Source organism: Oryzias latipes, chromosome 17 (genome assembly GCF_002234675.1).
Source record: "Oryzias latipes chromosome 17, ASM223467v1".
Taxonomy (NCBI): domain Eukaryota; kingdom Metazoa; phylum Chordata; class Actinopteri; order Beloniformes; family Adrianichthyidae; genus Oryzias; species Oryzias latipes.
Window position 1 is genome coordinate 11616598 of NC_019875.2, and position 26625 is coordinate 11643222.

Genomic DNA, 26625 nt, shown 5'->3' on the forward strand with positions numbered 1-26625 from the left:
TCAATTCCTGTATGAGGCGGGGCCACAGAGAATCCTGGGTGGCAGACACACACAAACACTCAAACACACAAACACTCACACACGGAGGAGAAACATGGACGGTTCTCATTTGATCTTCAGTGTTCCTGAAAGAGTCAAACAAACCAACACCATTCACGAAATTCAGTTTGGTTGTTTAACTAAAGTTTTGATCCAGAAAATCCAGAGTTCATCCTGAAGGGGAAGAAAATTACTAATCCTGTAGTTCACGTCATCATGAATCAGCATAAAAACCTGCAGACAAGCTGGCATAAGCAATAGGAAAAGTGGAGTTTTCATTCATAAATATACTGTTAGATGTCTAAACACATTCCTTTCAGTCATCTGTCCATCATTTTCTTTTATTATTAATACAAACCAAACAGACTTTAAACAACTACTGCTGCAGCCTGCACAGCAACACAGACAAATAAACACAAAGGTTGAAACCCCGCTAAACTAAAGTTGATGCACTTTGACGATAAATTAGATTAGCTCAGAGAGAGTTTGGGACGGTTCGGAACCTTTAACCAAAGAAATCACACTTATATGAGGTGGGTCATATGACCAGAGTTATTTTTCCCCAAGGGCTCTTCCAATAACTTTTTGTTCTAGATCAGTGTTTTGCAATATTTAAAGATAAAAGAGACATTTGCTCCAGTTTCTTACTGACAAAACCAACCGGGAGCCAGAAAAACGGTGTAGAAAAATACACTTTAGTTTTGTTTCTGTGGCCATTAAGCCACTCATTTAATAACAAGTAGCTTTCAAATATTAACAATATTTGAAAATTGTAATTTTCTTTATGGATTGATTTTAACTTTACTTTTGACAACAGCACTCACAAATTCGTTTCAAAATAAAAGACCCAAAAATCTGTCAGAAGATCCTCCTGCTTCAGCAGATTTACTTGAATTAGAAAAACAAGAAAGCCAAATGATGCACACCATTTTTCATCGTTAAGACTTCGGTGGGCAGTCATCCTTTTTCTCCTTTTTCTATAGAATCTAAACATGACAACATTGGTGTAAAATCCTTTTTTAGAATCTATATGTCCTTTAAACCTATTTTAATAAAAAGCACTCTAACTGTAATTTTTCTGAGTTAGCTGAGATGTTAAAAATTTAGATTTAAATAACAAAATTTACTTAACTAAAAGAAATAAATCAAAACTACAAACCCATTATTTATTGAAATTTTTAACATTTTACTTCAAAGGCAAATAGCCACAGAGGGATGACGGATCCACACATGGCTCTAGAGCCTCAGGTCGCAAACCCCTGATCTAAATCCTCCTGCGTAAAAAATGTACAACTTCTTTTGGTTCTCCACCAGAGATCCACAGCCAAACCACACCAGGTTAAGCTGGTCACAGTAGCGAAACAATTAGCAAACAATCTGAGAAGAAAACCAAGCATCAAGATCAAATGATAACCATCAAAAATGTGATACGTTCAGACAAGCAGAGTCCACTCATGTCTTAAGTAGTTAAACCTGAATATCTACTCCTCAAGGGAACCCAGTATTTCTGTAACTTATTTTAATGTGAGGCAGCATTTTTGCATTCTCTGCTGTTGCCATGCATACCAAAGAAGGATACATAAACCTATGAACCTGGAAAACAAACCTTAAATAGAGACAAAAGGCCAGAACCTTTCAGCTCAAACTTGCTCAGTCTAGAAGTCCAGATGTGCCGTGTTTAGTTAATAACTGTCTTCTATTAAATGTAGTTTTAAAAACATCCTATTAAACTGCACATAGTTTTCAGTAATAAAAAGTATTTCCTGAGCACAACATTTTAAAGTGGGGACTGCAAAGAATTGTGGGATTTTTCTAAAGATTATCAAAGGAAATGAGGAAAAAAGGCTCAAACCTGCTTTTCTGTTTTCTGAATCTGAAGCTCCTTCTCAGTGGGGTTCAATAACTTCCTGTTATCTATCCACACCGATTGATTGAGTCCACATGAAGAATCACGTTTAACAGTTTAATCTGTAAAACATTAGATTACATTTGATCATTCCAAGTTCAAGGATGTGAGGAAGAGCAGCAAAGATGAAGAGCGGACAGTGAGGTGGTCGCTCTCTTTAGTGATGGGGGGGGGGGCTTTGCCTGACCCCCACAGTTCAAGGGGAGATGTGGAGAGACAAGTCTAGCTGAACCCTTCAAGAAACAATCAAACCAAAAATACAGGGGCCAATGCTGAGTCTTTGTGGATTCTGCTCCTGAGCTTCTTCATTCAGTCCTCCACTGGAGGTTTATGGCTTTATAGGGAGGGGGGTGCCGCTGAACCAGCATGTTCTTCCTCCTCTTCATGCAAAAAATGCAGGTGATCGCCTTGTCCTTGTCAATAGTTGTGAAACATGCTCCTGTTTGAACAGCACTAAAAGAGTTCCACATCATTATACCTCCGCCTCTATGCCTAACAGCAACTCCGAGGAGTTCCTGCTTTAATGTGCTTCAGTAAAGACTGAATCTAAAGGTTAAATATCTGCATGCACATACAGAACGTTGGCTATAATGAAGGATTAATATGTGCCGTACATATGAAAAGCTTTAGTACAACACAGTTTTTTCAAAATAAAAGCAGCTTTGGGATAACAGGAAGTGATGAAAGAAGAGACAGATGTGATGTCACATTCCTGCGGTTGCTATGAAAATGTGCTCATTAATGAGAAATCATGTGACATTTACGGCTTTTTTCCACAAACAAGGTCAGCTGCAGTACTGATGATGATGGTGTGCAGCCTTCATCCTGAGCAATTTCTGGAGCCTCACACTTCTAGTCCCTGCTGCTTCATGAAAGTCCTGCATGCCTATAACTTACACCTTCTCTCATGGATTCACATTCGCATACAATCTGACACATCACTCCATCATTTACAGAGGAAAACAAAAACACAAGCCATGAACCAGGAATGAAAGATGGAAGCTACTTTAGCCAGAAGAGGCTAATACACTTTATAGTCACGAATCAGAAAGCTTTGAGTGACAGAGCCCTCTTCTGGACATGTGGACAGTCACCAGGACTTTGTTGGACCTTCTTGAGCTGTGTAGAATTATCCATCCTATCAATCAACCATCCATCCATCTATCTATCACTATGAAGACATTTGGGGACCCTTCTCTCTGCAGACACATTCTCCATGTGGAGTAGCACTGAAACCAGCTGACAGACAGAGGCAAAGCAGCAGCTGTTAGGAGAAACTGGTTCCTGCAGGAGCATCAGATGAGGTCTGGATCAACTATTTAAGATAACTGACCTCAGATAACTTCCTGTCATACCGTTTAATCACCTCACATTTCTAAATAACTACAGATTTGTTGTATTTTATCCCAAATGAAAACTGTCCTGAATCAGTTTTTAGTTTTTTCTGCGTTTCTCTCAGTAAACAGATAAACCTGCATAAACCCCGATGGCAGGAGGTCACCTAAGGGGAGGAGCAACTGCTGAGGAACCAAAGAGGATCTGAGGAGCTCTGAAGGTAAGGATGGTGTCGGCCCACCAACAACACAGCAGGGCGGGGCAGCAGGTTGGGGGCTTGAATGGCTTTAAAAAGCAGAGGGGCAGCAGAAGCACTGGGGGGTTTATAAAGGGTTTGACGTGACAATCCTGCGCCGTCTCATCTCTTTGGCTTCACTGAGTGGTTTCTTGTGGGGGGCGGGTCACACGTCCCCCCCGTGGAACGCCCTAATCAGCAGGTCCAGGTCACCCGTGCTGGCAGCCTGGAAAAGCTCGGGCTGGTCCATCATGGAGATGGCGATGCGCAAAGCGGCCCAGATGTTGGCCGACATCTGCTGATGGCTGCAGCTCTGACTCCGCCTCTGCTGGTTCAGAGCTGTCAGGAAATTACTGACTGCCTCCCTGAGGAACCAAAACCAGAACAAGGTCAGAGGGATCAGCAGTCAGCTGCTGTGGGACAGTAGTCGTCTCAGTTACCTGTGCGCTCCCAGGTTGATGCAGGTGATTCCCAGATTGTATCGGGAGCGGATGAATCCGGGCTGCAGCTCTAGGGCTCGGGTGTACGCCTCCACCGCCTCCTCGCTGCGGTTTCCGTTTGCCAACGTCGCCCCCAGCCGGTTCCACAGCAGGTAATCCTAAGGGAGTGACAGGTGATCAGAAACGCAGCAGACAGACTGCCGAAGGAAAGAAAGATCTCCTCATGACTGCAGACAGTGGACGTTCTTTGTTTTCATTTGATCAGAACATTTTATTGCAGATGTGGAAGTAATGGTAAAATGATGTCAGCAGACACAACAGGCTTTGAAATAGTTTTTTTTTTTGAGTGGTACGGAAAACGCCCTTCTAATGAAATAAAGCTTTTCTTCCTGCCTTGAAACCCAAGGCACTTTACAGTCCTGTTTACCCATGCAACATTCACACACTCAACTCCCTAAGACTGGCGCCAACTCATAACTACCAGGAACATTATGGTATTCAGTGTCTTGCCCAGGGACACTTTGACACATAGGCAGGCAGGCCGGGAACCAAACCTGTGATGTTCTGATCTGAGGTCGACCGCTCTGCTGCTGCACCACGGCAGCCCTAAATACAGATGTTCATATTCAAAAGAATGAAAAGTGGGCGTTTCGTTCTTATTTGAAGCCTTTCAAAGTTGTGGTACCCAACCTAATTTGGACAACAAACCAATTTTTAACAAACAGTCCTTTTAAATGGTAAATATATTATAATAAAATAATACATCCGGGATCCGGGGTAAAGACAGATATTTTTAAAAATATGTCCAACACAAGAGGCCCTCAGCTCTCATCTGCCTGCCCAGCTGTTGGACAGGACAAGTAAAAAAAAAAAAAAAAAAAAAAAAAGACATATCTTTTAAAAATAATAACAAAAGTTTTTTTTTTATGTTGGTTTATTTTATTGGTTTATTTTGCCATTTGTATTATTTATGTAAAATACAATATAAACAAACAACCAATACAAAAAAAAGAGGCAGATGCATATGAAGCTTATTAGATGCCTATCCCTCTATATCCTTCAATGTCCATGCTGATCAGTTTAACAAACCAAATAGATACAAACAAATAAAAAAACATCCTTGATGCAAGTAAATCAAAACCTTTTACATCTGTGTTTTGTAATTATTTTTCTAGTTACGTTTTTGACTTTTTTTTCTAATCATCTCAAAAGCATTGCTAGTCTCTCTCTTGCCAGCACAGAGATGCTGTTGTATTTAGTAATTTAGATTATTGTAATGCCCCGCTCTCTGGTTTACCCAAAACATCTCTTTCAAATTTAAAACTAATACAGAACTACAGAGACAGAAATAAAGAGCCCTCGCGGACCCTGAGGTCGGCCAGGGCTGGACTTTTAGTTATTCCTAAGGTGAGGACAAAAACTTCTGCCATTACGGTCCTCGCCTGTGGAACAGCCGGCCGGAGAGCCTCAGGGCCCCAGAGACTGTAGAGGTTTTTAAGAAGAGGCTCAAGACCCACCGTTTTAATTTAGCTTTTAGTTCATTTTAACTGGTTATTTATTCTATTAGTTTTAGTATATGTTATTTTATGTACCGGTATTTAATTTCACTTTATGCATTTTATCTTATTCTCAATTTTACATTTTTTATCGTATGTATTTAATTTTAGCATATATTCTTACGATTTTAACCCCAGCATTTCTTGTGGGGATCTTTTCTACCAGGACTGTCCTGGCTCGGTTGGTGCTTGTTCCCAGAGTTGTCGTCCTCGCTGGGGCAGCTGGAGTTTAACGTTGCAGCATCACGGCTGTGGAGTGGACCCCATTGCTGTAATGGTCTAGGTGGGCACTGTGGCGATGTTCCTATGGCTGAGCTGACTCCTGGTATGAATAGATTCCCAAATATTCTTTCCTCACACCAGAGCCACGCCTTAAATTTATTTTAGAAGTTATTTTTTTAAGTATTAATTGTTTGCGGGGTCACGTTTCATATGTTTTAACGGGGGTGAAGAGTGAAGTAGGATGGGTGAAGGGTGGGTTGGGTTTTTATTGCAATACTGTGTATGTTTTTTGTTTTAAATGTTAAAAAGCTTCAAGTTGCGCAAGGCAAAGGATTTGTTTAAAATGCAAGTAAATTATTTAGGAAAGCTGTCAATGACTTCCTTAATAAAGGACATGTTGATGCCATGACGAGCAGTAGATTTTTTACAGCTTGGTGTATGGGGAACTGAACTCATGGCTTACGTTTTTGTTTTTCTCCGCTATAATATATAGGGCGGTCGTGGTACCCATACGTGGGTGGGCAAGGCCACGTAATCAAGTAGGGCTGCACGATATGAGGAAAACTCGCGATATGTGATATTGGTGATTAATATTGCGATAACGATATAATTTGCTGTATATAAACAAATAGCAAAACAACCAAAAACATAATTTCCATTTCACTGCAACAGTTGAAAAATTATACTCCAAATGACCCTTGTCGACGTAGGAGGCAAACATCAAACATAAAAGGGCTCATCTGATTGATCAACAACGTAAACGGGTCATTCCGATTGGTTAAATGCATAAAGGGAATTATTTCATTTGTTCAATATTTTAAGCTGCCATGAGTTTATTTTAGCACATTTAAGGTAACCATTTATTGCGATTTTCGCCGTCTTTTGCGGTATGCGTATTGCACAGCTTGATGTCGCAATAATGATAAATTTGCGGTATATTGTTCCTCCCTCTTTTACTTTGCGCAAAGGCATTCGTTTTTGTACTTTGTTAGCTTGGTGGTTTATTTATTGAGTTAATGACCAAGTGCCCAAAGCAATCGCTTTAAGAAGGTAGTGGATGTAGGTAAGACATGGGACAGACCCACCCCGATCATCTTTGTAAAAGTGTTCCCAGTGTTCTTTTAATTATGATGATGCAGTTCGTTTAGCCTAAATTAAAAAAAATCTCTGTTGTTTTCTAGAAAATAGTTTCTGCTGAGCAAACATAGTTTGTTGGAAATTCCCCTCTGAGTTGTGGGTGGAACCGTTGGTGTGGAGCAACCCCACCACCTTGCTGATACCCCTGAGCTTATGGCCCGACCAGCAGATTTTCTCCATCAAAAATGAACTCTTTTTCCATCTGCAATTTTTTTTGTCTGCTGAATATATGTCCTCCTTCATCAGAAAAATGTCTGAAGAACATTTTAAAAACACCAAAAACACCATTTTAGTGGAGTGGACCTTTACCACACGCAGAGAGTGAGTCATAGACAGAAGTGGTGAAGAGAATCCTGTAGATTTCCAAAACAATCTTCCTTAGAATTAGATAATAAATGAAACAGAAATAATGTAAGTAATCTTTTCTCTCAGTGCAGCATGGTAACAATTGATCAGTTTCCTGTGGTGTTGGACCCTCAATTAAAAAAACAGCTAGACCACACCCCCTTCACTTTGTATACAGGCATGGCGTCAAGGAGCTGAAGTCCTTTCAAGGGGATTTCAATCCTTTACCTGCTAGAGATTCAAACTGAAAAGGTTTTATGAATCCATGTGGTCCTCACAAAAACAACTGACAGATTAATTCCTCTGTCTATCTCACTGCAGAGAAATGAGGGGTGTGTGTTAGGGGGCTCCACCTGTGGTCTGACGGTTAGTGCCGCACTGAAGGCCCCCACCGCCTTCTCAAAGTCTGAGCTCAGGTTGTAGAGGATTCCCAGTCCAGTCTGCAGGTCCGGATCCACTGAGTCCAGATTCAGCAGAGCTGCTTCCTGAAAGAGGAACAGCACTTCCTGCAGCTCCCCCCTGAACAGACACACAAGATAAAGCACCTGACCTTTCCACACATACAAGAGAGTACAGATGACACCCCGCCCATACAGACAGGATCGTGCAGCTGACCGCCCTGAACAGGAAAATGCAGTCTTTAGTGGCCACATCCCTATATGATGTCATCACAGGCTCTGCTCCTGCAGGGGGTTTTACCTGGCAGGTGAGCAGCACTGGGGGCTCCTGTGTGGCGTGCCAGCTGGAGAGTTGCGCTGCGAGCTCCACCTGTCCATGTCCAGGTGTCGGTAGCGTGGGTTGTGCTTGATCCATCGCCGCAGCGCGTCACACGCCTCACGCTGCATGCCGCTGTTGGTGAAGCTTGCTGCCAGCGCCATCAGGGCAGGCAGGTTGTTGGGGCGGAGCTCCAGACACCTGCAGCAGGTGAGCAGACAGTTACAGCAAGAGCAGACATGCCTTATTTGACCTTTAGGGTAAGGGGTCTGACCTCTGCAGGGACACAATAGCAGCCTGCTCATTCTCATTCTCAGCCTGTGTCATCCCCAACAGCTGCCAGGCCTGCACACATACAAAGAAGAGGAGGAGCTTAAACCTGACATGCCACGATCAGCCAGCCATAGGGTTGTGGTGTCTCACCTCTGCATCCTGCGGGTCCTGCAGGATGGCAGCCTCCAGCAGCAGCACTGCTGTGTTTAGGTCTCCCTCTCGAGCTTTCTCCTGACCCTCAGTGAAGACATTGGCCGAGTCTTTGTATGGGTTGTTGGTACTGAAGTAGTAACTCTGAAGAACCCAGAGTAAAAGACGGTCTGAGGCTTCTGATCATACATGAGCTTTCATGATGAGGACAAGGATCTGACTGCTGTCCAAATGTCCTGTTTTTGCCTGAAAATACAGGCCACACAGGTCCTAACCCAAGAGCAGGCCTCTGACTTCATTATTGAAACCCTTTTGAAAACACAATTAATGCCACATTAGTTCCCCTGGTGACCAGCAAGGAGCTTTCCCCAGTAAAATAAATATTTTCTCTATCAGTGGTAAATTATCTAACTATATATAAATAATCAATGGCCTGATTCAGACAACTTTTACTTAAAAATGCTTATTTTAAAATATATACAAAAAAATCATGCAAGTAGTTGAAGGTTTATCTAAAACGAAATTTTAAATTAATTGGCTATGGTTCTCTGGATTTATGTATTTAAACTGATTAAAAAGAAAAATGGCGTCTATTAACCCTTGTGCTATCTTAGATGACCCCACCCTTGCAGTGACGTGTTCTCCCTACCATGACAAAGGTGGATAAAGGTGAAAAGATTTCATGTAATCCATGGACACCAGTGAAGATCCCAAATCATTGAAGAAAAAAGGTTCAGAGCACTGTCTAGTGGGTCTAGATGACCCAACTCCCAACGTTAAAGTGCCTAGGATAGCACAAGGGTTACAGGCCAAAAAGTGATTGTCATATTTTATCAAGATGTCAATATCATTTAGGAAAAAAATGCCTTTAAAGTGCCCCAAAATCCCTTAGATTATTTGACTGCAAATTTCAGCATTATTTTTTTTATAATCTTCCAGATTATGTGACCCTGCCATTACTACTGATCTGGAGTCAAACAGAAAGGTTTGGTGGCTCAACCAAAGCATCATATGGAAACCTTTATTGTGAAAGATTTACAGGAAGTGCAAGAAAAAAATCTAAAGCAGAATCAGAGAAACTGATCAAATCTATGGGAGCCAGCAGATGTTTAACACTAGGTCGCCATAGCGACGTAAACTTTTGCGCAGAAAGGGATTAATATGGGATTACCGCTGACCGACCGTCTGCATGCAGACACTGACGCTGATGTCAGGTCAAAGGATTAACGCTGCAGATTAATGAGAAACATCCATTTAGGTGATCATCTGTCGGCGACTGCACCTTACTGAGGCATTGTGGGAAAACAGCAGGTTAACAATTCTCTGATTGCACATGAATGCACCGGGGTTTTGTCCTTCAGGACCACAATTAGCCTCAGATGTTTTATAAAGACCTCAGGAGCCCCACGAACAACAGAGAGGAGAGTTACCTTCTCCACAGGTGAGGCAGTAGGCGGGGCCGGTTTCTGAGCCTCAGACTCCTCCAGCCAGTTTCTCCGAGCAAGCTCCTCCCACTCGGCCTGCATCTTATCCCAGAACTCTGTGTCCGACTGTCACACAATGAAAACACAAAGCACAATTTAAACTCAACTTTCACCAGTAGGAGGCACCATTGCAACATTTAGACTACAACAATGTCACAGCACATGATCAGTCCCATTAGATCCATTCACATTTTTGAATTTATAAACCTAAGTGTGAAAAAAAATCCTGGTGTTGCAAAAGGGGGCGGAGTCACACAGCAGTGTTTTGAAGAAAGTTTAAGTGGTGAAGATCAGCAGTTGTAAGATTTTTGACCATGACGTAAAAGAGATGAACCATATTACTGCTAACACTAATGTAATAGGTTCTGAGTCACCGTTTCTATGGCAACCACTCTCGCCGACTTTATTGGAAGGCCACACCCCTACCATTTTCAAAATGATCACAGAAGAGTCTGTCGAACATTTTGACATTTTTGACTGGAGACAACAAACTTTTATCGAGGCATCTTATTGGCCAGTTTATAACTGGAATAACTTGCAATACAGATACAATATCATAAAAAAATTAGGATTAGCAAGAACATGTTAAAAAAGGTGTCAGAGCAAGAATGATTATACTGATAACTATATCAGCTGTTTATTTCTCAATAGAGGTCCATGGGATTTTGGTTCTTATAACCAGCGGGTACTTCCTGTTTGGAAAACCAGGGGGAAGGGTCACTCATTCCAGTTCTCATGTACAGTCAACGGTTTTAGTTCAACTTAACGTGGAAAATAAAAATTCAGACCAAAGAACAACTGTTCTAGGACCAATCGTCTGGTTATTTTATTTCATATGCAGATCTGTTCTTCTGTCACTAGTTTCAGACTGGGTAAGGGTTTTAGAAGGAATTTAACATCATCGCTAGGTTGAACCAGCTCAAAAACCCACCTCCACCGCAGCCTTTGCCCGCACAAATTCATCCTCCTGAGACTCGTGTCTGAGCAGGAGAGAGCGCGTCCTCCGGCGCTGTGTGGAGGCGCCACAATCCTGGAAACACAAACAAACGAAAACGCACACAGATACACACACAGACACAGAAAGGTCAGCCAACAGCTATCAGCATGACACTCAAACAGAAAAAAACCCTGATAAAACTCAACAATGCTTTATCAGCATCTTTGAGTTTTTGTTTTCTTTGCAATTTTTGTATTAGCTGTGTTTTAGTCTCTGTCTCTACTCACATTTTAGGTTTATGTTTATGTCACGGTTTAGATCTTTGTTCACCCAATTATTTAAGTTTACAACATTGCCAACATCTTATTTTACGTCTCAAAGTAGGTCAATATTTGTGTTTTAGTTTACGTCTTTCTCCCATTTGAGTTAATATCTTTTTACTCTCTGACAGTTTACAGTTTAGTTTACATCAAAGCTTACATAACTGCAAAATTAAAAAGCTGTAAGAGTTTCATCCTCCTGAGTCTGGACTTCCAACCCAGATTCTATAGGTTATGTTTTTAACAACATAGTTTGTGAGACAGTTTGAGTTCTGGTTTCTGACGGTTTACACAGTAGTTCATGACTTTGTTGACATCTTTACATAACTTTAGATTCCATGTCTCACTTTTCTGTCACAGTTTGTTATTGTATACCAAAGTATTTTATATTTTATTTTGTATCAATTTATATCTTAATTTTCTTGTTGTTACTAAAGGGTAAAGTAAGTGTGATTTGTAAACCACTTCTGCTTAGTTTTGGTGTTTATCTTAGTTTCCATCTCAGATTACATCTTAGTTTGTGTCACAGTGATGGTGGATTGGTGTCCTGCAATGGTGAAATCTAAAAATCATTTTTTACACATTCAGAGAAAATAATAGCTGATTGCAAATGTAAATTTATTTACAGTCCAGCCAGAAATATATTCCATTCCCCATCCTCAGTACAGAATTGTTACATAACATGCCAATTGTCTCTAGTTTAACTATCTTCTGGGAAACATTTGTATTATTTTAATCAAGAAAAGCATTTGCTGTAAAAAACTGTAAGTTAAGAATTTACTTTCACATATATTAAAATTTATTGAATGTTGGGGCAAAAAACAACTACAGCGCCCTGGAAATGTTCAGCTCTATCCTTTTGTTTGTGCCACCGGTGGCGGCGAAGCTCACCTGTGCAGAAGACGTGAACTCCAGATCATCGAAGCTGTGGAAGTCAAAGTTGCTTTTCATCAGATGATCCGTCTTAAACTCTGCAGACCTGAAGAAGAAAAAAGAAGTCAAACAGTGAAAAGAAAATGTTTACAAAAACACACAAAGTTAGCCTTTTGTGCTCATTTCTCTCAGATCATTATTTATTTATCATCTTCCTCCCTGTCCTCAAAGTTCTTTTCAACAAAACATGAAAGTGAAGAGGAGCTAACTCCGATTCCTCCCCATGTTTATTTTCGTCTGCTGAACATTGGAAGGAACATTTTGTCCATCAGAATAAAAGTTAGGACTCAAAGCTGATTTCTGCTCTTTCTGAACAGGCCACATGGAACACAACTGCAAGATAATCACAAACTATGTGTCACTACGGCTTGAAAAATTCAGTTCTTATAAGTTTCTGACACATTTGCTAAAGTCAAACTCTTCTCAGCTGTGAATTCCAAATCAAAGGTGAAGATGAATTACCAACAGTTGTTTCAAAGTTTAAACATAAAGATGGACGATCCTGTGGCCATGTGGCTCGTCCGTTTGTGTCAGGCTAATGAAGAACATTTTAGCTCTATGGCTTTTGCGATCCTAACTGGAATAAAATGTCACAAAGCAACCACAAGGGGTCTCAATCCAGTGGTTTCGTCTTGGTCCCAGATAATGCAGAAGATTGTGCCAGGAAAGACGTAAAACCAAAACCAAAACCAAACAAAGACATCACAAATAAAACTTTAATTACAGATCGGTCTTGGTTTGGCTTGACAACGACTGCCACTGGTGCTGGTGACCTACAGGGTGCAGGTAGAAGTTTGACTAGTCAAAAAGGGAGAGTAGAAAGCTGTTTGTAGGCAGAGAAAATGAAAGGCAAGAGTGTAGGACTTGGAGTAGGAACCTTGAATGTAGGGGTCTCAGACTACTTCTCCCTCGTGTGCGTGGTCCATGTGTCTTCACTTGCGTTGGTGAGATTTTTCTGCCTGCTGCTTGTGGCCTCACCACGTCTTATTTTGAGCTGCGAGTGTGTCTCACCCTCCAGAGGCTGCACGGGCGGTTTTCGCTTTGGCACTCTTGAACCGGTGCTTGCCATTTGTGGCGTTTCTTTTTTCTTCTTCTTATTCTTTTGCAGCCGTTCTTCCAGTGTTCCTGCTTGCCTCGGTGGCCGTGGTTGCTGGTGTTCCGACCCTTTCTTCTTGGCCGCTCAGGCCGTCCTTCCCTGGCCTTTGCCGTGCATTGTTGGTGCCCCGTCGTGGTGCCCCGTTGTGATTTGGTTGCTTGTCTTGGTTGCTGGGCTGCCTGCTCTAGAACCTTGAGCCCGGCCGGGGGATTCTGATGGCCCTTCCCTCACGGTCGAGGACCTTTCATCCGATCTGGCTCATGTGAATGGCGTTGATGGCGTTGCAGGGTCACCGTGACCGTGCCGGGCCTTCTGCTACACTCACACTTGCGGAGGTGGCCTCAGATTCCGAGTTTTGGGAGTACTTTGACGTTGCCAGCCTCTGGGCTTCTTACTCGGGGTCTCATGCCACCACCAGTTTGCAGGGTGGGGACGACGCATCCACTGCTGCTGCTGTGCGTGCCTCATTAGTTTGGATTCAACTTGAAGTTGCTACCCGCCTGTCACAGCAGTCCAGCGCTTTCTTCCATCTGCAAGATGGTTCTTCCTCCTTTGATGTACCTCTGAGGAGTAAATCATGAAGTCTGATGGACGTGCTCTGGCGGCCATGCACGAGGCCCCGTGCTTTGCTCTGGGACGGATACAGTTTTGCAAACTGGATTTTTGCATCTGGTTCTAATTCACAGTAATTTAAATAAAAAAATACTCAGAATTGAAAATGTTGGCTTAATTTCCCTAATAAGTCCTCCATCATCAGAAAAACATCTAAAGAACATTTTAAGAACACCATTTTCATCTGAGTGAGTCTTTAACAACGGAGATTTATCTCCAGTGTCTTTTGACATTCTTTGAATTACTGTAACTCTTCAACCATCTAAGCTATTAATGTAATTCCAGTGGATTCTGAAGTGAAATAATCAGCTTTGCACTGAAATGCAACAGTTTACAGTAGTACGGTAAAGTAAAACCAGCATAAACCAGCTGATTCTGAGTTCGCTCTTCTCTGGGTCAAAATGTGTAAAAATCAAATGAATTGCGTAAACAGTGGAAGAGTTACAGTAGTTCAAAGAACTCTGTTGTTAAAGGGTTAATTTATTGCTGGATGGTGAACCAACAAAACGATGGCATATTTCCATCTACTGTTTGGAGGAAAACATCTGTGCTGAGGTCTGGATCTGGAGAGGGAAGCCTCAACTGCTTCACCTCCATCATGTTCAAGTCTTTCTAAAAACTACATTTCTCGCAGGCCAAACATAACTCAAGCTTTGGTCGTCATACCACAGCAGCTCGCTGGATGAGTGGTGGGAGGTGCATCTCTTCTCGTATCTCCTCCTGCGTCCTCCATCCTCCATGCCCATGTGTACCTTGTCCCATTTGTCCAGAGGAGAGAAAAGGCTCACTGCAGAGCAGACAGGAAAACTACATTAGAAACCATCGCAACGGGAACGCACAGCCCCAAGAACATCAACACCAAAGGGAAAAGAAAAGGAAATCCAACACAGAGGATGAGCACTGATGTGATCTAAGTCTATTTTTGTTAGCTTTGATGCAGAATCCCCATCGCTACACAAGTTTAAGGTGAAAACAGCAGAGCCACACCCACCATCAGGCTGCGAGGGTGTGACACAGGAAGACCTCATCACATTAAAAGCTCAGATCTTTGGTTTAATCACAACTGACTGATTTCAAAGCTTTCAACAAATGAGCAGCTTAAAAAATGAACGGATCAACTGAAAAAGTAAAAAATGAGAGGACAATAAAGGTACACAAAGAAACCACCATTCAACACATAGGAGCAGGTGTTGCCCATCCTTCCTCTCTGAGGAACTGACCTGAATCCAGAGAAACCTTCTCAGGTGTTGGGCTGGCAGGCAGGTGCTCCCCCTCCACCTGAACCAGCTCCGTCTCGTCTGCTCGCGCCCGGCGTCGAGGACTTTTAGAGCTGCCCTTTCTCCTCAGAGGACTTCTCCTGCTGTCCTTCCTGATGCTCTCACCTGGGTCACTGAGGTCCACCAAGTCCAGAGCTGTGGACAGAACTGCAACAGAACTGCAATGTATCTGGGATCCAAACTTAACACGATTCATGCAGATCAAGTTTGGACTAAAAGGCACATAAAGATCCAGGAAAGAAGCATGACGCTCCATTAGCAAGGCCACATGTTTGCTAGTTGGTGGTTGGTACTGAGAGGATGGCTCCCCTGAATCCTTGTTTACACGGTTTATTGGCCTTTTGTTCACAGTTTGTTACTGTAACAAAAGTTGGATAAAAGTTGGAAACTGGGCAAGGCCACATGGAATAAATCTTAAAGCAGATCAGACTGCAGAGAAAAAGATGGACAAGAAATTGGCAGGTCTGTTTCCAGAAGGAGAACTGCGAAAGTTTCTGGTTCCTAATCGATGATGACTTTGCTCAGTCCTTAAACATCTTCTCCGCTTGTTCACTTGATATTTGAGAAAAATTGTTCTGATGAGCATCTGCAGCGTCGGGTCCGCCACGTGACCCCGGTCAGCTATAACAGAACCTGTTCTCGTGGGTCACATGATCGTCGTCGATGACAAAGCAGCTCCAGCGCGCTCAGCTGAAACGTGAGCCGGCGCCACAGTCAGAACTGCAGCTCTGCTTCCTGACAGCAAATACCGCTTTTATGTAAATTCACCTCTGCTGCCAACAACAAGGAGGAGGAGGAGGTCAGAGGTGTTAATGAAGGCTAAGGCACCTGCTGAGAGGGGGGGGGGGTGACAGATGGGCACAGGGGGGGAGAGGAACAGCCAAGGACACAAAGTTAGAGAAGGGCGAGGAGGAACAGAGGAGGCAGGAAGTTGGAAAGTCAGAGGAGAGCAAAGATGAGGAGGAGAACGCTTCGTCTTCATCAGTGAGAGCATCTGGAGAACAGACATGGCTCGTGACCGCATTAATATTCAGGAACTTCTTCAAGAACAAAACAAAGGGATTTTAATTCCAAACATTGGCAAGAAGCAGTTGTCTTTCCAAAGCATTTGAACAGTCTAAACTGACATCAGAATGAATGCAGGTGTAAAAAAAATTAGACACAAAGAAGGTGATGATCCTTAAAACCCACCAGGTAACTGCCCGTCAACATTAGGACAAAGGAGACAGGCGTTAACTTTTCCCAGATGGCATTAAAAGCAACTTTATCTGCGTCTGAAATTCTGAATTGCATCAGTTCATCTTGTGAAACGTTAGAACATCTCTTTTACAGTTCCAACCAGATAAAAATATTTTGGACTGATATTCACAATTGGTTGTCACTCAAAGTTTTCAATATTCCCTTTTTCCCTTTACCTGATGTTATTTCTTTATGGAAAATCTGGACCCGGGAATTTCTGATGTCATTAATTTTATTATTTTATGGAAACATTTCATTAATTTATGTAAATGGTAAAATACATGCCTTTTGTTTTGTATTTTTTGAAATTCTTTTTCTGATTATTATAAGTGTCTTAAAGGCATTCCAAACAAAAACAAGAAAACTACAGTAATTTATCAAAATATATCAAAAGCATTGTTATTTTGAATTGTTTTTTGCTTTGCCTTTGCCTACTTTTATTATTGTGGTTTGTTCTTATATGTGTGTTTGATATTAACAATTGTTTCTTTATTGTGCAACTGAATGTGAATTTCTGTAAATTGAAAAATGTGCAATAAAGTTTATTGGAAAAAAAATCAGTTCATCATGTTGATGATGTGCAAGAGGAAAAGGTTTATCACTTCGGTCAATGAGCCTGATGGAGCTGAAGCTTCAGCTGAGAGCCTGGCAGGGATCTGGGGGTGATGAAGAGTTAGCAGTAATTAGCGGACAGTTACCTGCAGTGTTGGAGGTGGGGGGTCGGGTGGAGGCAGACTCACTCCGACTCTCAGACAGGAAGTCGTCGATGGAGGGGCTCAGTAGGGGCCGACTTTCCTGCTGCTCACCCACCAGCTGGAGGACACACAGAGGTTCAGAGAGACGGGGCGTGAAGAGTCTAAGGTCTGCAAGCCCCTGCCGCCTCACAGTCTCATGACCCAACGTCTGCACGTGTCCAAAAGGAAGCTCCACAATCAGCAGTTAGGAAGATCAAAGATATATTTTCATAAAACGGACCAGAGCTAAAGAAGTGATTCTTCTAGGCAGCAGGTGCAGGAGCCGTCCAGCCTCACACTGACCATGCAGGTCTGTCCCGCCCACCATCCCTTCCAGCAGGTTGTAGCATGCCCTCTTTTTATTGGTTTAGTGTCCACCACTGGAAGAGCTTTAAGAAGGGCTTGTTTGATTATGTTTTGGTTTTAAACATTTTAAAAATGTAGGGGTTACACAACTCATGCCATAGCTTTGGAGAATCGATTATAGCAGGTCTATATGGCGACATGGCCTTCTGAACCGTGATCTGGACCATCTCTGCAAACCTCCCACATTCCAAAAACATGATTTATAGGTTAATCACACTCTAAATGAGTGTGTGAATGTGAGTGTGGGTGGTTGTATGCCTCTGTAAGGCTCTGCAGCAGACTGTCAAATTGTCCAGGTTGTACCCCGCCTTTGCCCCAACAGTAGCTGGATAGGCTCCAGCAACCTCATGACCCCCCCCACAGGACGAAACAGGTTTAGAAGATAAACCGAAATTTCTTCAGAAGAATTTTTCTGTGGCTCCATCACAGAATGCTGTCCTTCCTTTCGGACAGAAAGGCAAACATGAAGCTGCAGGATTAAGCAAGCAAACATTCAGAAACATTTCAACAATGCAACATTTCTAATCTGCTACACAAATGAGCATGGTTGTCATGCCAACCTTTGTTGTCACAGTGGCGAGGGGGTTCCCTTCAGAGGACGCCTTTCTACCAGGAAGCTCCTTCAGCACCATGGCAACTGCCCTTTGGCCCCTCCCCTACAACAGGCAGATTGACAGGTTCACTCAGCTTCACACGGGACACACGTTTCCATCGAAACAACGAAGTTCTCCTTCAAGTTGGCTGATGGACACAGGAGCAAACCAGCGTAAGTCAGCTGGCATCCCCCCTGCTGTGTTTACTGATGAAGGTCAGAGCTCTGTTTACAACAGATGCAGACCAGCTGTCACAGATGACTTCATCCTCTGCAAAACTGATGACTCCTCCTCACTTATCTTTGCTTCAAATTTAACAAACCTAAACTCTTCATTTTCATTTTTTTCTAGATCTAAATATTTTATTTTATTTTATTATTTTTTAGAAATCAGCAAATGTTTGTTTTCTCACAAGCATCCACCACCTAGTTTGTGTTTTTCATTTCTATTTTTTTATTTTTTATTACCACTAAGTGGCTTGATGTTAGTAGTCTGGTTCCTTATCAGTCTGACTCTTGTGTTTCTTCAAAAAAAATACAACCTTATTACTCAGTATATAAAAAAAGGGCTATGTCCAAATAACACTTCTGACTCCCTAACTACTCAAAAACTATCTAGTGCCATGATTTTTAAAAGCAATTCAGACACCATCCTCACTAGGTTTTTTGTTTTTTTAATGGTAAACAAGACGTCACTGATTTCACGAAAATGAAAATGCAAACAAAAGAATTTTACAACAAATATTTATGAATCCACTTTGTTCTGATGATAAAAGCGTATACACTAAATAGTGCACTAAGTAGTGAGGAGTTCAGGAATTCAGACATAGTCAATAAATTAATTATAAAACTGTTTAATTTTTTAATGTCTTTTAAAAATATAAAAAACCAAAACCAGGTTCTTTTAACTTTTTGTGAACACTAATCCCTCTGCAGGTCTAATCTGTGGTGGATGTTTTAAAAAACACCCTCTGACCTCACTTCCTGTTACAACAGCAGGCGTGGGGCTCACCTGCTCCTCATCATATGATGAGTGACAGCACAGAGAGGCATGACAATGGTTGTGATGATGTCACTGTCCGTCAGTCGGCTAGTGATGGCGGGCTGCTCGGCTAAGTCCAACCGTTTTATCAATCCTCTGCCAGCGCAGGCAGAGGAGGAGCCGGCAGACCGGGGGGCTGCGGCATGCTGGGGGCTGTGGGTCCACGGTACGCAGGACCCAGGGGGGGCTGAGGGGAGCTCAAGGCCGTGCAAACACACGCGCACAGAGGAAGAGGAGCACTCTTCATCCTATGCTTGTAGTGCTTGCTCTAATCTTCCTCACTCTGTCAGTGTCCGCCACCCAGCTGTGAACCCAGAGTGTGTGTGCGTGTTGATGTTGTGCGTCTAAAAATAACCTGCTGTTGTGCTGAGCAAACAGTCCTGCGAGCAGCTGATCTGAGAGCAGATCCTTCCAGCTCCGCCTGCCTTTCTTCACCATCACCATCCTTTCATTTCATCATCACTAACAGCAGTGACTGACTTGCCTTCCTGCCTCCTGCTTGTGGGCGGGGTTTGTTGGGCAGCAGGTGAAGGTTTTGTCCTCAAAGAAGAAGGATCAGGACTGAAGAGCATTTCCGTGAACTGTGATGGATCAGGACTGCAACTCCTGAGGGCCGGGCTGCTGTTGGGCGTTTTAAGCCATTCTCCAGCATGAATAAACTGGATGAATCTTCATGATTCCCTGCAGTTTTTTCTGTGGCAGAAGAAGAAAGCCTGAGTTGTGGCTCTGGGTTTCAGATTCTGCAGCTGAGTCTTCACGGTTGATGCTGCTCAGAAGAAGCGAGTGTGCTGAGGACAGCAGCAGCCCTCAAGAGACCAGATATTTATAACCTGCAGCAGCTAATTCATCATGGAAGTCAGAGCATCCCCAGCGGCTACGTTTGGGTCAGCCACACTGTAACTACAGACTACAGGAGCCTGCAGAGGACACTCAGGGCCGGGTTCAAGGTCTGACCTCCTCTTCACCCAGAGGCTGTCATTCTCAGATTAACTTCTTTGAAAAATGTTAGCATCAAACAATGGAAAGAAGCTTCCACTAACACACTGAGCACACCGCCAGAACGAGGTGAGCGCGAGAAAAGAAAGCATTTACAGCTCTCCCTTTTCACCTCACCTGCACCACTACCTTCTTTCTTCTTTTTTTACCTTCTAAAATCTCCAAACCAAATCCTCCCATCCATAACCCGTTGAATCCGTTTAGGGCTGATGGGTTTGCTGGACCTTATCCCAGCTGCTGTTGGGTGCTGGCTGGGTAAAACAAGGACAATTCACCAGTCCGTTGCCGGATCAAACACACTCACATGCACACCTAGGGACAAATTAGAATAACCAATCAACCAATGAAGAATGTTTTTGGACTTAGGGAGGTGGTTACCACTCTCACCTCACAGAAAAAGTTCGTAGTTCGATTTCTGGATGGGTTTTTCTGTGTATAGTTTGCATGTTCTCCATGTGTATGTGTGGGTTTTTTTTTATCTCTCCGGCTTCCTCCCACAGTCCAAAAACATGCTTCATAGGTTAACTGGTGGGTCTAAATAGTCCTTAGGCATGAATGTGTGGGTTTGTACGTGTGTGACCCTGCTTCAAATGGGCGACCTGTCAAGGGTGCAGCTTGTCTTTGCCCAGTGGTAACAGGGAGAGGCTCCAGTGATATTGTGACCCCAAAAGGGATTTAGTGGGTTTGGAAAATGAATAAATGGATTAAAAGAATGTTCAGAAGAGGATTCAAAGAGAGTAAATGCTGATTCAGCGCTGATGAAATGATCACATTTTACTAAAAAATCGAAAATAATATACAAAAAACAGTAAGCTTTAAAGAATACAAAGTAGTTCGCTGAACAAGCCTAAACCACCAGAACCTCATCTCCATGTCGACACGATGCACGTCTCCACTCGTCGATGGTCTTAACGCCAGGCTGAGGCGTGTAAAATCTGAAAAGCTCCTGGTCTTCCTGGCCATCACTATTCCTTTCTGAAATGCCTAAGCGATTGTTTTATGATATTTAGAGCCTTTTTCTCTGAGACCAGAGCTCTATAGAGTCAAGCTGGACTGTGTCTTTGCTCGTTCATTGAGAGCACAGTAAAGGCTGTGGTGTTTCTGTATGGCTGTTTGCCTCATTTTAGGAAGAAATCTTCTCCTAAAGGATCTGAAGGAGGCGCGAGCTTGTGTCTCTCAGGACAGCAGACAATGAGCTTGTGGAGACAACAAATGAGATGAAGAGATGCTGATCCTCTTCAGCATGATGGCAGAAACGTTATGAATATTGAAGATTAAAACACGGCAGATGAATGAGATTTTCTTCTTGGGTGATGTTCTTGGGATTAAACAGAACGCAAAGTCCGTCGCCCTGTCAGCAAATTTATGGAAACACGAGACGAGAAATCTGTGAGCAGAAAAGAACCTTTTATGTGTGTGTGTGTGTGTGTCTGTATGCACATGTCCCTGTGTGGTGTGTTTGTGTAATAAACAGAACACATAAATGACAAAACACAGATGACAAAACTGCAAAAAACAAAAAATTATGCAACTTTGCCAAACACTCAAATGACAAAAACAAGCAAAAACACACAATAATGACAAAACACAGAAGTCAGAAAACTCCCCACCAATAGCAAATACACAAATGAAAAAACGTAATAACCAAACACATGCCTTAAAATACACTAAAAATACAAAAATGTCAAACACACAGGCGACAAATAACCCCAAAGACATAGACACAAATAACAAGACACGTAAAAAACAAAACACATATATATGCATATAACAAAAAACTGAAACAAACACAAAAACAACACACTTCTGAGGACACATGGATCTAAAACCAGTTGCTAAATCCATAGTTCCTATTTAGCATTGTTCTCTGTAGGTTTCATATAAATTGTGCTGAACCCCCAAACCACCCAGCCTACATGAAAACCTGCTCAAAGTCACATGAAGCAGCCAAACGGCTTTAGCTCCATTTCCTAGACCAGGCACCGGAAATAAAGTGTGAGTTCAGGAGACAAACTGCAGGTTTTCTGCAGAAAAGTGTTACCTTGGTGACATAAACCAATCCTCCTTCTCCTCAGATTTACTGACGTTGGTGAACCAACAAAATAAGCAGAAACTGTCACAAAACTCAAAGCGAGCACACGCTAGCAAAGACAGACTTCAGCTGAGTTTCCACAATTGTGGGTTCAGTATCAACCCACTCTGAGGTGGACAACTGTTGTTTGAAATGCTATACTGCTATGAATACAACTTCTTAACTAACAGATGAAAACTATCGCTGAACTAAACCAAACCTAATGAGGCCAAACCTTTTGGTTGGGAAGGTTCCTCGTCAATCATCGTTTTCTCAGAGGTCTTTCAGCAGAAGTCTCTTAACAACAGCAGGGATGTTTCCTCACATGGAGAAGCTCCACATTTCGAGCTTCAGTGAATGCAGCAGGATGTGGCGTTGAGGGATGGAAATATTTTCCAAAATGACATGTGCCAGAAGAAAGAATCGTGTAATGAGAAAATGTTGCTCTATTTCAGACCTGTCATGTTTAATGGCATCTAATTTTGAAAGACATTTCATTCTTTTACTGATTGTTTTCCATTTTTCTCAGCTTTGATTTGATAGAACTTCTATTTTAGTTGCAGCTGCAAACTGATGTCTATTTCACGTTCTTCTGTGTTTAAAATAAACCTTCTTATCTCGTCTCTCTTGTGTTTTCTTGTAGTCATCTTCATTATTCCTTTTTTTTAATCTTTTGTTTTTTTGTGTACAATTATCTAACTCCTCCAGCACTCGGTACAATGAGATGCAGTCCATTTAGTGCCGAGCTGCTGGGTCTGGTTTGACATGAAGTGACCTGACAGAGACATGAAAGCGAGGCTGTCTCATCTTCACTCTGCTGCAGAGGATCAAAGCGAGGCGTTCACTGTCGGAGCTCAAATCTGATTTCAGATGTTCAGTCAGCCGAAAGTCCCTTCTGTGTGTGAGGCTCCTAAGTTTAAGTGTAATTTTACACAACATCTGTAGCGAGGAACACGCACACATACATCTGTGATACCGAACCCAAAATTCAGGCCCATCAATGAAGCTACCGTCCACCATCCTCAGCACCAGTGAAAGGAATCTCAAACTCAATTTCTGCCCCATACTCAGGTTAGTTTGACCCCAGAGTCCGGTTGCTTTGTCTGCAGTATTTGCTCTGTTCTGTGCTGGAACAAGAGCAAGGGAACTGCACCATGGCCCGGCTTACAGAGGTGTACCAGATCACTTTTCCGAGGTCCTATAAAGAACTGCTGCGATTGCTAAACATGATGATTCTCCAGAACTATGGCATCAGTCATGTATCCATGACCCCCTTATGTTAAAAACGTTAAACCACCCTTGCAATATTGCAAACAACATTGTGCAAAAGAAATCAAAAAATGATATTTGTTTATAAGACTTTTTCATTCACTCATATACATCTCCTACTTTGATGCCTGGGTGGATGGTAGGGATGCCACAATTCTTGGTTTAAAACTGAACCGTATGCTACACCATTCAACCAAATCATGGGGAAAGTGAATCGTTGCATCCGTACAGTACACCAGTATGTTTGGTGTCAAACACGTGTGTAAGAAGGATTTATTATTTGTTGTTTTATTACATTACAGCAGGCTTAGTGTCAGCCAAATGAAAGCTGTTTCTTGAATGGTAAAAGGGTAAATGGTGTATACTTGTACAGCGCTTTCCGACCTTCTTAGAAAGCCCACGGTGCTTTACAGTCACAGTCTCATTCACACACATTCATACACTGATGCCACACTGTCACCAACCTATAACCAGGAGCAATGAGGCGTTCAGTGTCTTGCCTAAGGACACTGCAACACCACGGCCACCCTGTGTCCCACCCCGTTTCTTCTCTGTTACTGTTTGCTCAATAGCAAAAAAAAAGAAAAAAAATCTGAATTCTGTTGTTGTTTGGTAATACACAAATTATATATCGAACTGAAATAAAACCTTAACCCAATAAAGGGGGTTTGCACTGAATCGTAAGGAAACTGTATCATTGTGTCCCTGGTGGATGTTAATTAGGGGTGTAATGATTAACCAATAAATCGATGAATCAATTTCTATTCTATGCCAACCAGATCGATCTGTCTGAGGCAAGTTGTTAATTGGATCAAATCGGCCTATGCCTTGGTAATCGATTATCCCTTGTGCTATCTTACAGGGTCAAGATGACCATTGACGTGTTCTCCCTACCATGATAAAGGTGGAAAGATTTCATGTAATCCATGGACACCAGTGAAGATCACAAATCATTAAAGAAAAAAGGTTCAGTGCACTGTCAAGTGGGTCTAGATGACCCTACTCCCAATGTCAAAGCGCCTAGGATAGCACAAAGGTTAAATTGATTTTATTTTCCAATATTAAACAACCAAAATGGTATTGGAAAATGCCATTTGGATATAGACGCAGTAGGTTTATTTTACTATAATGTAAAAACGGCCAAGCAGACAACACACATGCGATGCAGCAAAAAGTGATCAATCCATCATTCCAGTCCAATGTGTGGAAACATTTTGAAGACATTAGGGCATACAGTGTGGTAGAATGTTCTATTAATGTTACCTTTGGATTATCTTGATGTGAAACAACAGTGGGCTGAACTAAAATGTGAATGGACTCACCATTAATTCTTGTTTACTTGTTTGTTTGTTTGTAAACATATTTAATTTCCACAAGATTATGTTGCAAAAAATACAAGGAATGTGGAAAACTTCCCCTGCAGTGTTCAGTATCCAGATATTTAACTCCGAGTCACACTGGGGGAATTTTTGGCTAAAGATGTCTTGGATTGATTTTCGGTCAGTGAATCGGACCGTCAACCACAAATCATGATATGAAACGAATTGTCGTTAAAATGAATCGTTTCGCCCCTACTGGAAACACAATTAAAGAAGGGTAGGCTGCCACCATCTGTGGATGGAGGGACGTCTGCACTCAGGCCTGGATGTGGGCAGGTAGAAGTCAGTCTTGGTGAACAATCAGGATTGTACAGAGTGATGGTGGGTGGAGATCCTACAAGATCAAACCTTTTTTTTTTTTTTTTAATCTTTGGTCTTGCTGCTGCTAACAAAGAGCAGGGGGGTTACAAAGATTCTCAAAAGTTCTTTTAATTCCCATAATGATGTCATCAACAAAGAACAGCAGAACTTTTTATGTGCCTAAATGTTAACCAGAACCTCTTGGAGCCTCAGCAGACGTCTCCCTCCCAGAATCCCAGAATCAGCTGTTTCTCTGCTGATGTACATTTAGAAAGCTGCCTTAATAAAAGCAGCAGCTGCCGGTTTGGAAATGTGTTCTGGTTCTGTCAGAGATGAGGCAGCGAGATGTTTGAAGCTGATGAGAGGCTTAAGGTGGCGGGAGTGACAGCGGCTGCAGCTCACAGTGATTAAACTGTAAATCTGCATTTACACAGCAGGGGACACAGCTGCTGCAGCTGTGGGGACTCCAGAGGAGACAGGAACCTCGGTTCTGATCGTTCTGATCAGAATTCTATTGCAGAATTGTTGTTATCAAAAGTTAAGATATCTGAACAATTGAATTGCAGTTCCAATCCGACCCAGTGGACCAGAACTGTATCCAGATCCAGCTCAGACCTGAGATCTGCAGCTGCTTGACAAACTTGTTTCTTAACGATAGAAGAACCGAGCAGAACCAAGTGAAGCTCCTGACATTTCAGATCATCCGGGTCTGCTGGTTCTGATTGTCAGCAGAAACTCAGCTGGACTCTGTTCTGGATCTATAATCCCTATTTATAATGATGTGGAGTATTCTGATGGAACCTGCTCTTTTGTCCAACATGGTTCTGCTTTGGATCACTAGTATGACAGTCTAAACTCAGGTAGGAACTCACCTGGACCGGGTACATGGTTCCGTATCCGGCTCAGCGGCACGCAGCTGGAGCTGCAGGCGCCTGGCAGAAGTGCACTCCAACCCAGCTCCGTAACCAAGATACAGCCTCTGCTTAAACCTCGTAGTCCTGATCCAACCTAACCGTCCCGGTCAGGTCCGGGTCCCACAGTGCCGTCCTGGTCCGATCCCGGTACCCCTGCGCCGTCCTGGTCCGGCCCGTCGCACCGTCCCGTTCAGGTCCCGCTGCGTCCAGCCCGTTCTCGCTTCAGCAGGGTCCAGTTTGCATCTGCCTGCGCTCTGATGGACTGTGTGATGAAAATATACCGAGCGGAGTCGAAGCGCTCCGATCTTTCCCGAGCTCAGGTGTCCGAGACGCAAACTTCCGGTAGAGACTTTAAAAATAAAATGCACTTAACGATAATTTTTCAATTTCACTAGGAAAGTCTTAAAAACAAAAATATGAATGTAGCTTTTATTTAAAAATATATCAAAGATCCTCAGCTAAACTCACCAGATAGGGTGATTTGTTCTTTATTAAAGAAACACCAAACTTCAATATTCTTTTATATTTAATTATTTACGATGCTTGCAATATTTTATAATTATTGCCCCCCCCCCCCCACGGTCCCCTTAAAAAACCTTATTTGCGGTAAAGCTCTTCACTTTTTGTTTATGGCCAAGGTTTGAACTCGCGCAGGCGCACCTCTTATCTTTCCTAACTCAGGAGCTCCCTCTGGTGGAAAACAAGTGCAAGA

The 26625-nt window shown here is 42.5% G+C and overlaps 1 protein-coding gene across 2 annotated transcripts; it reads right to left on the bottom strand.

Annotated features, from left to right (window-relative positions):
- Positions 1–1988: 1988 nt before the first annotated feature.
- LOC101172193 (PEX5-related protein) lies at positions 1989–26210 on the bottom strand. Of its 2 annotated transcripts, XM_011486262.3 has the most exons (14): positions 25872–26210; positions 17911–18006; positions 16949–17063; positions 14955–15158; positions 14401–14521; positions 11985–12072; positions 10768–10866; positions 9783–9902; positions 8353–8496; positions 8204–8274; positions 7915–8130; positions 7569–7734; positions 3956–4113; positions 1989–3880 (listed from the first exon to the last, which is right to left on the bottom strand). In XM_011486262.3, the coding sequence occupies exons 1-14, from the start codon at positions 25884–25886 to the stop codon at positions 3682–3684; spliced, it is 1812 nt and encodes a 603-aa protein (XP_011484564.1). In that variant the 5' UTR covers positions 25887–26210; the 3' UTR covers positions 1989–3681. The 2 variants fall into 2 exon arrangements, with proteins under 2 accessions (XP_011484564.1, XP_011484565.1); XM_011486263.3 differs by lacking the exon at positions 17911–18006.
- Positions 26211–26625: the final 415 nt, after the last annotated feature.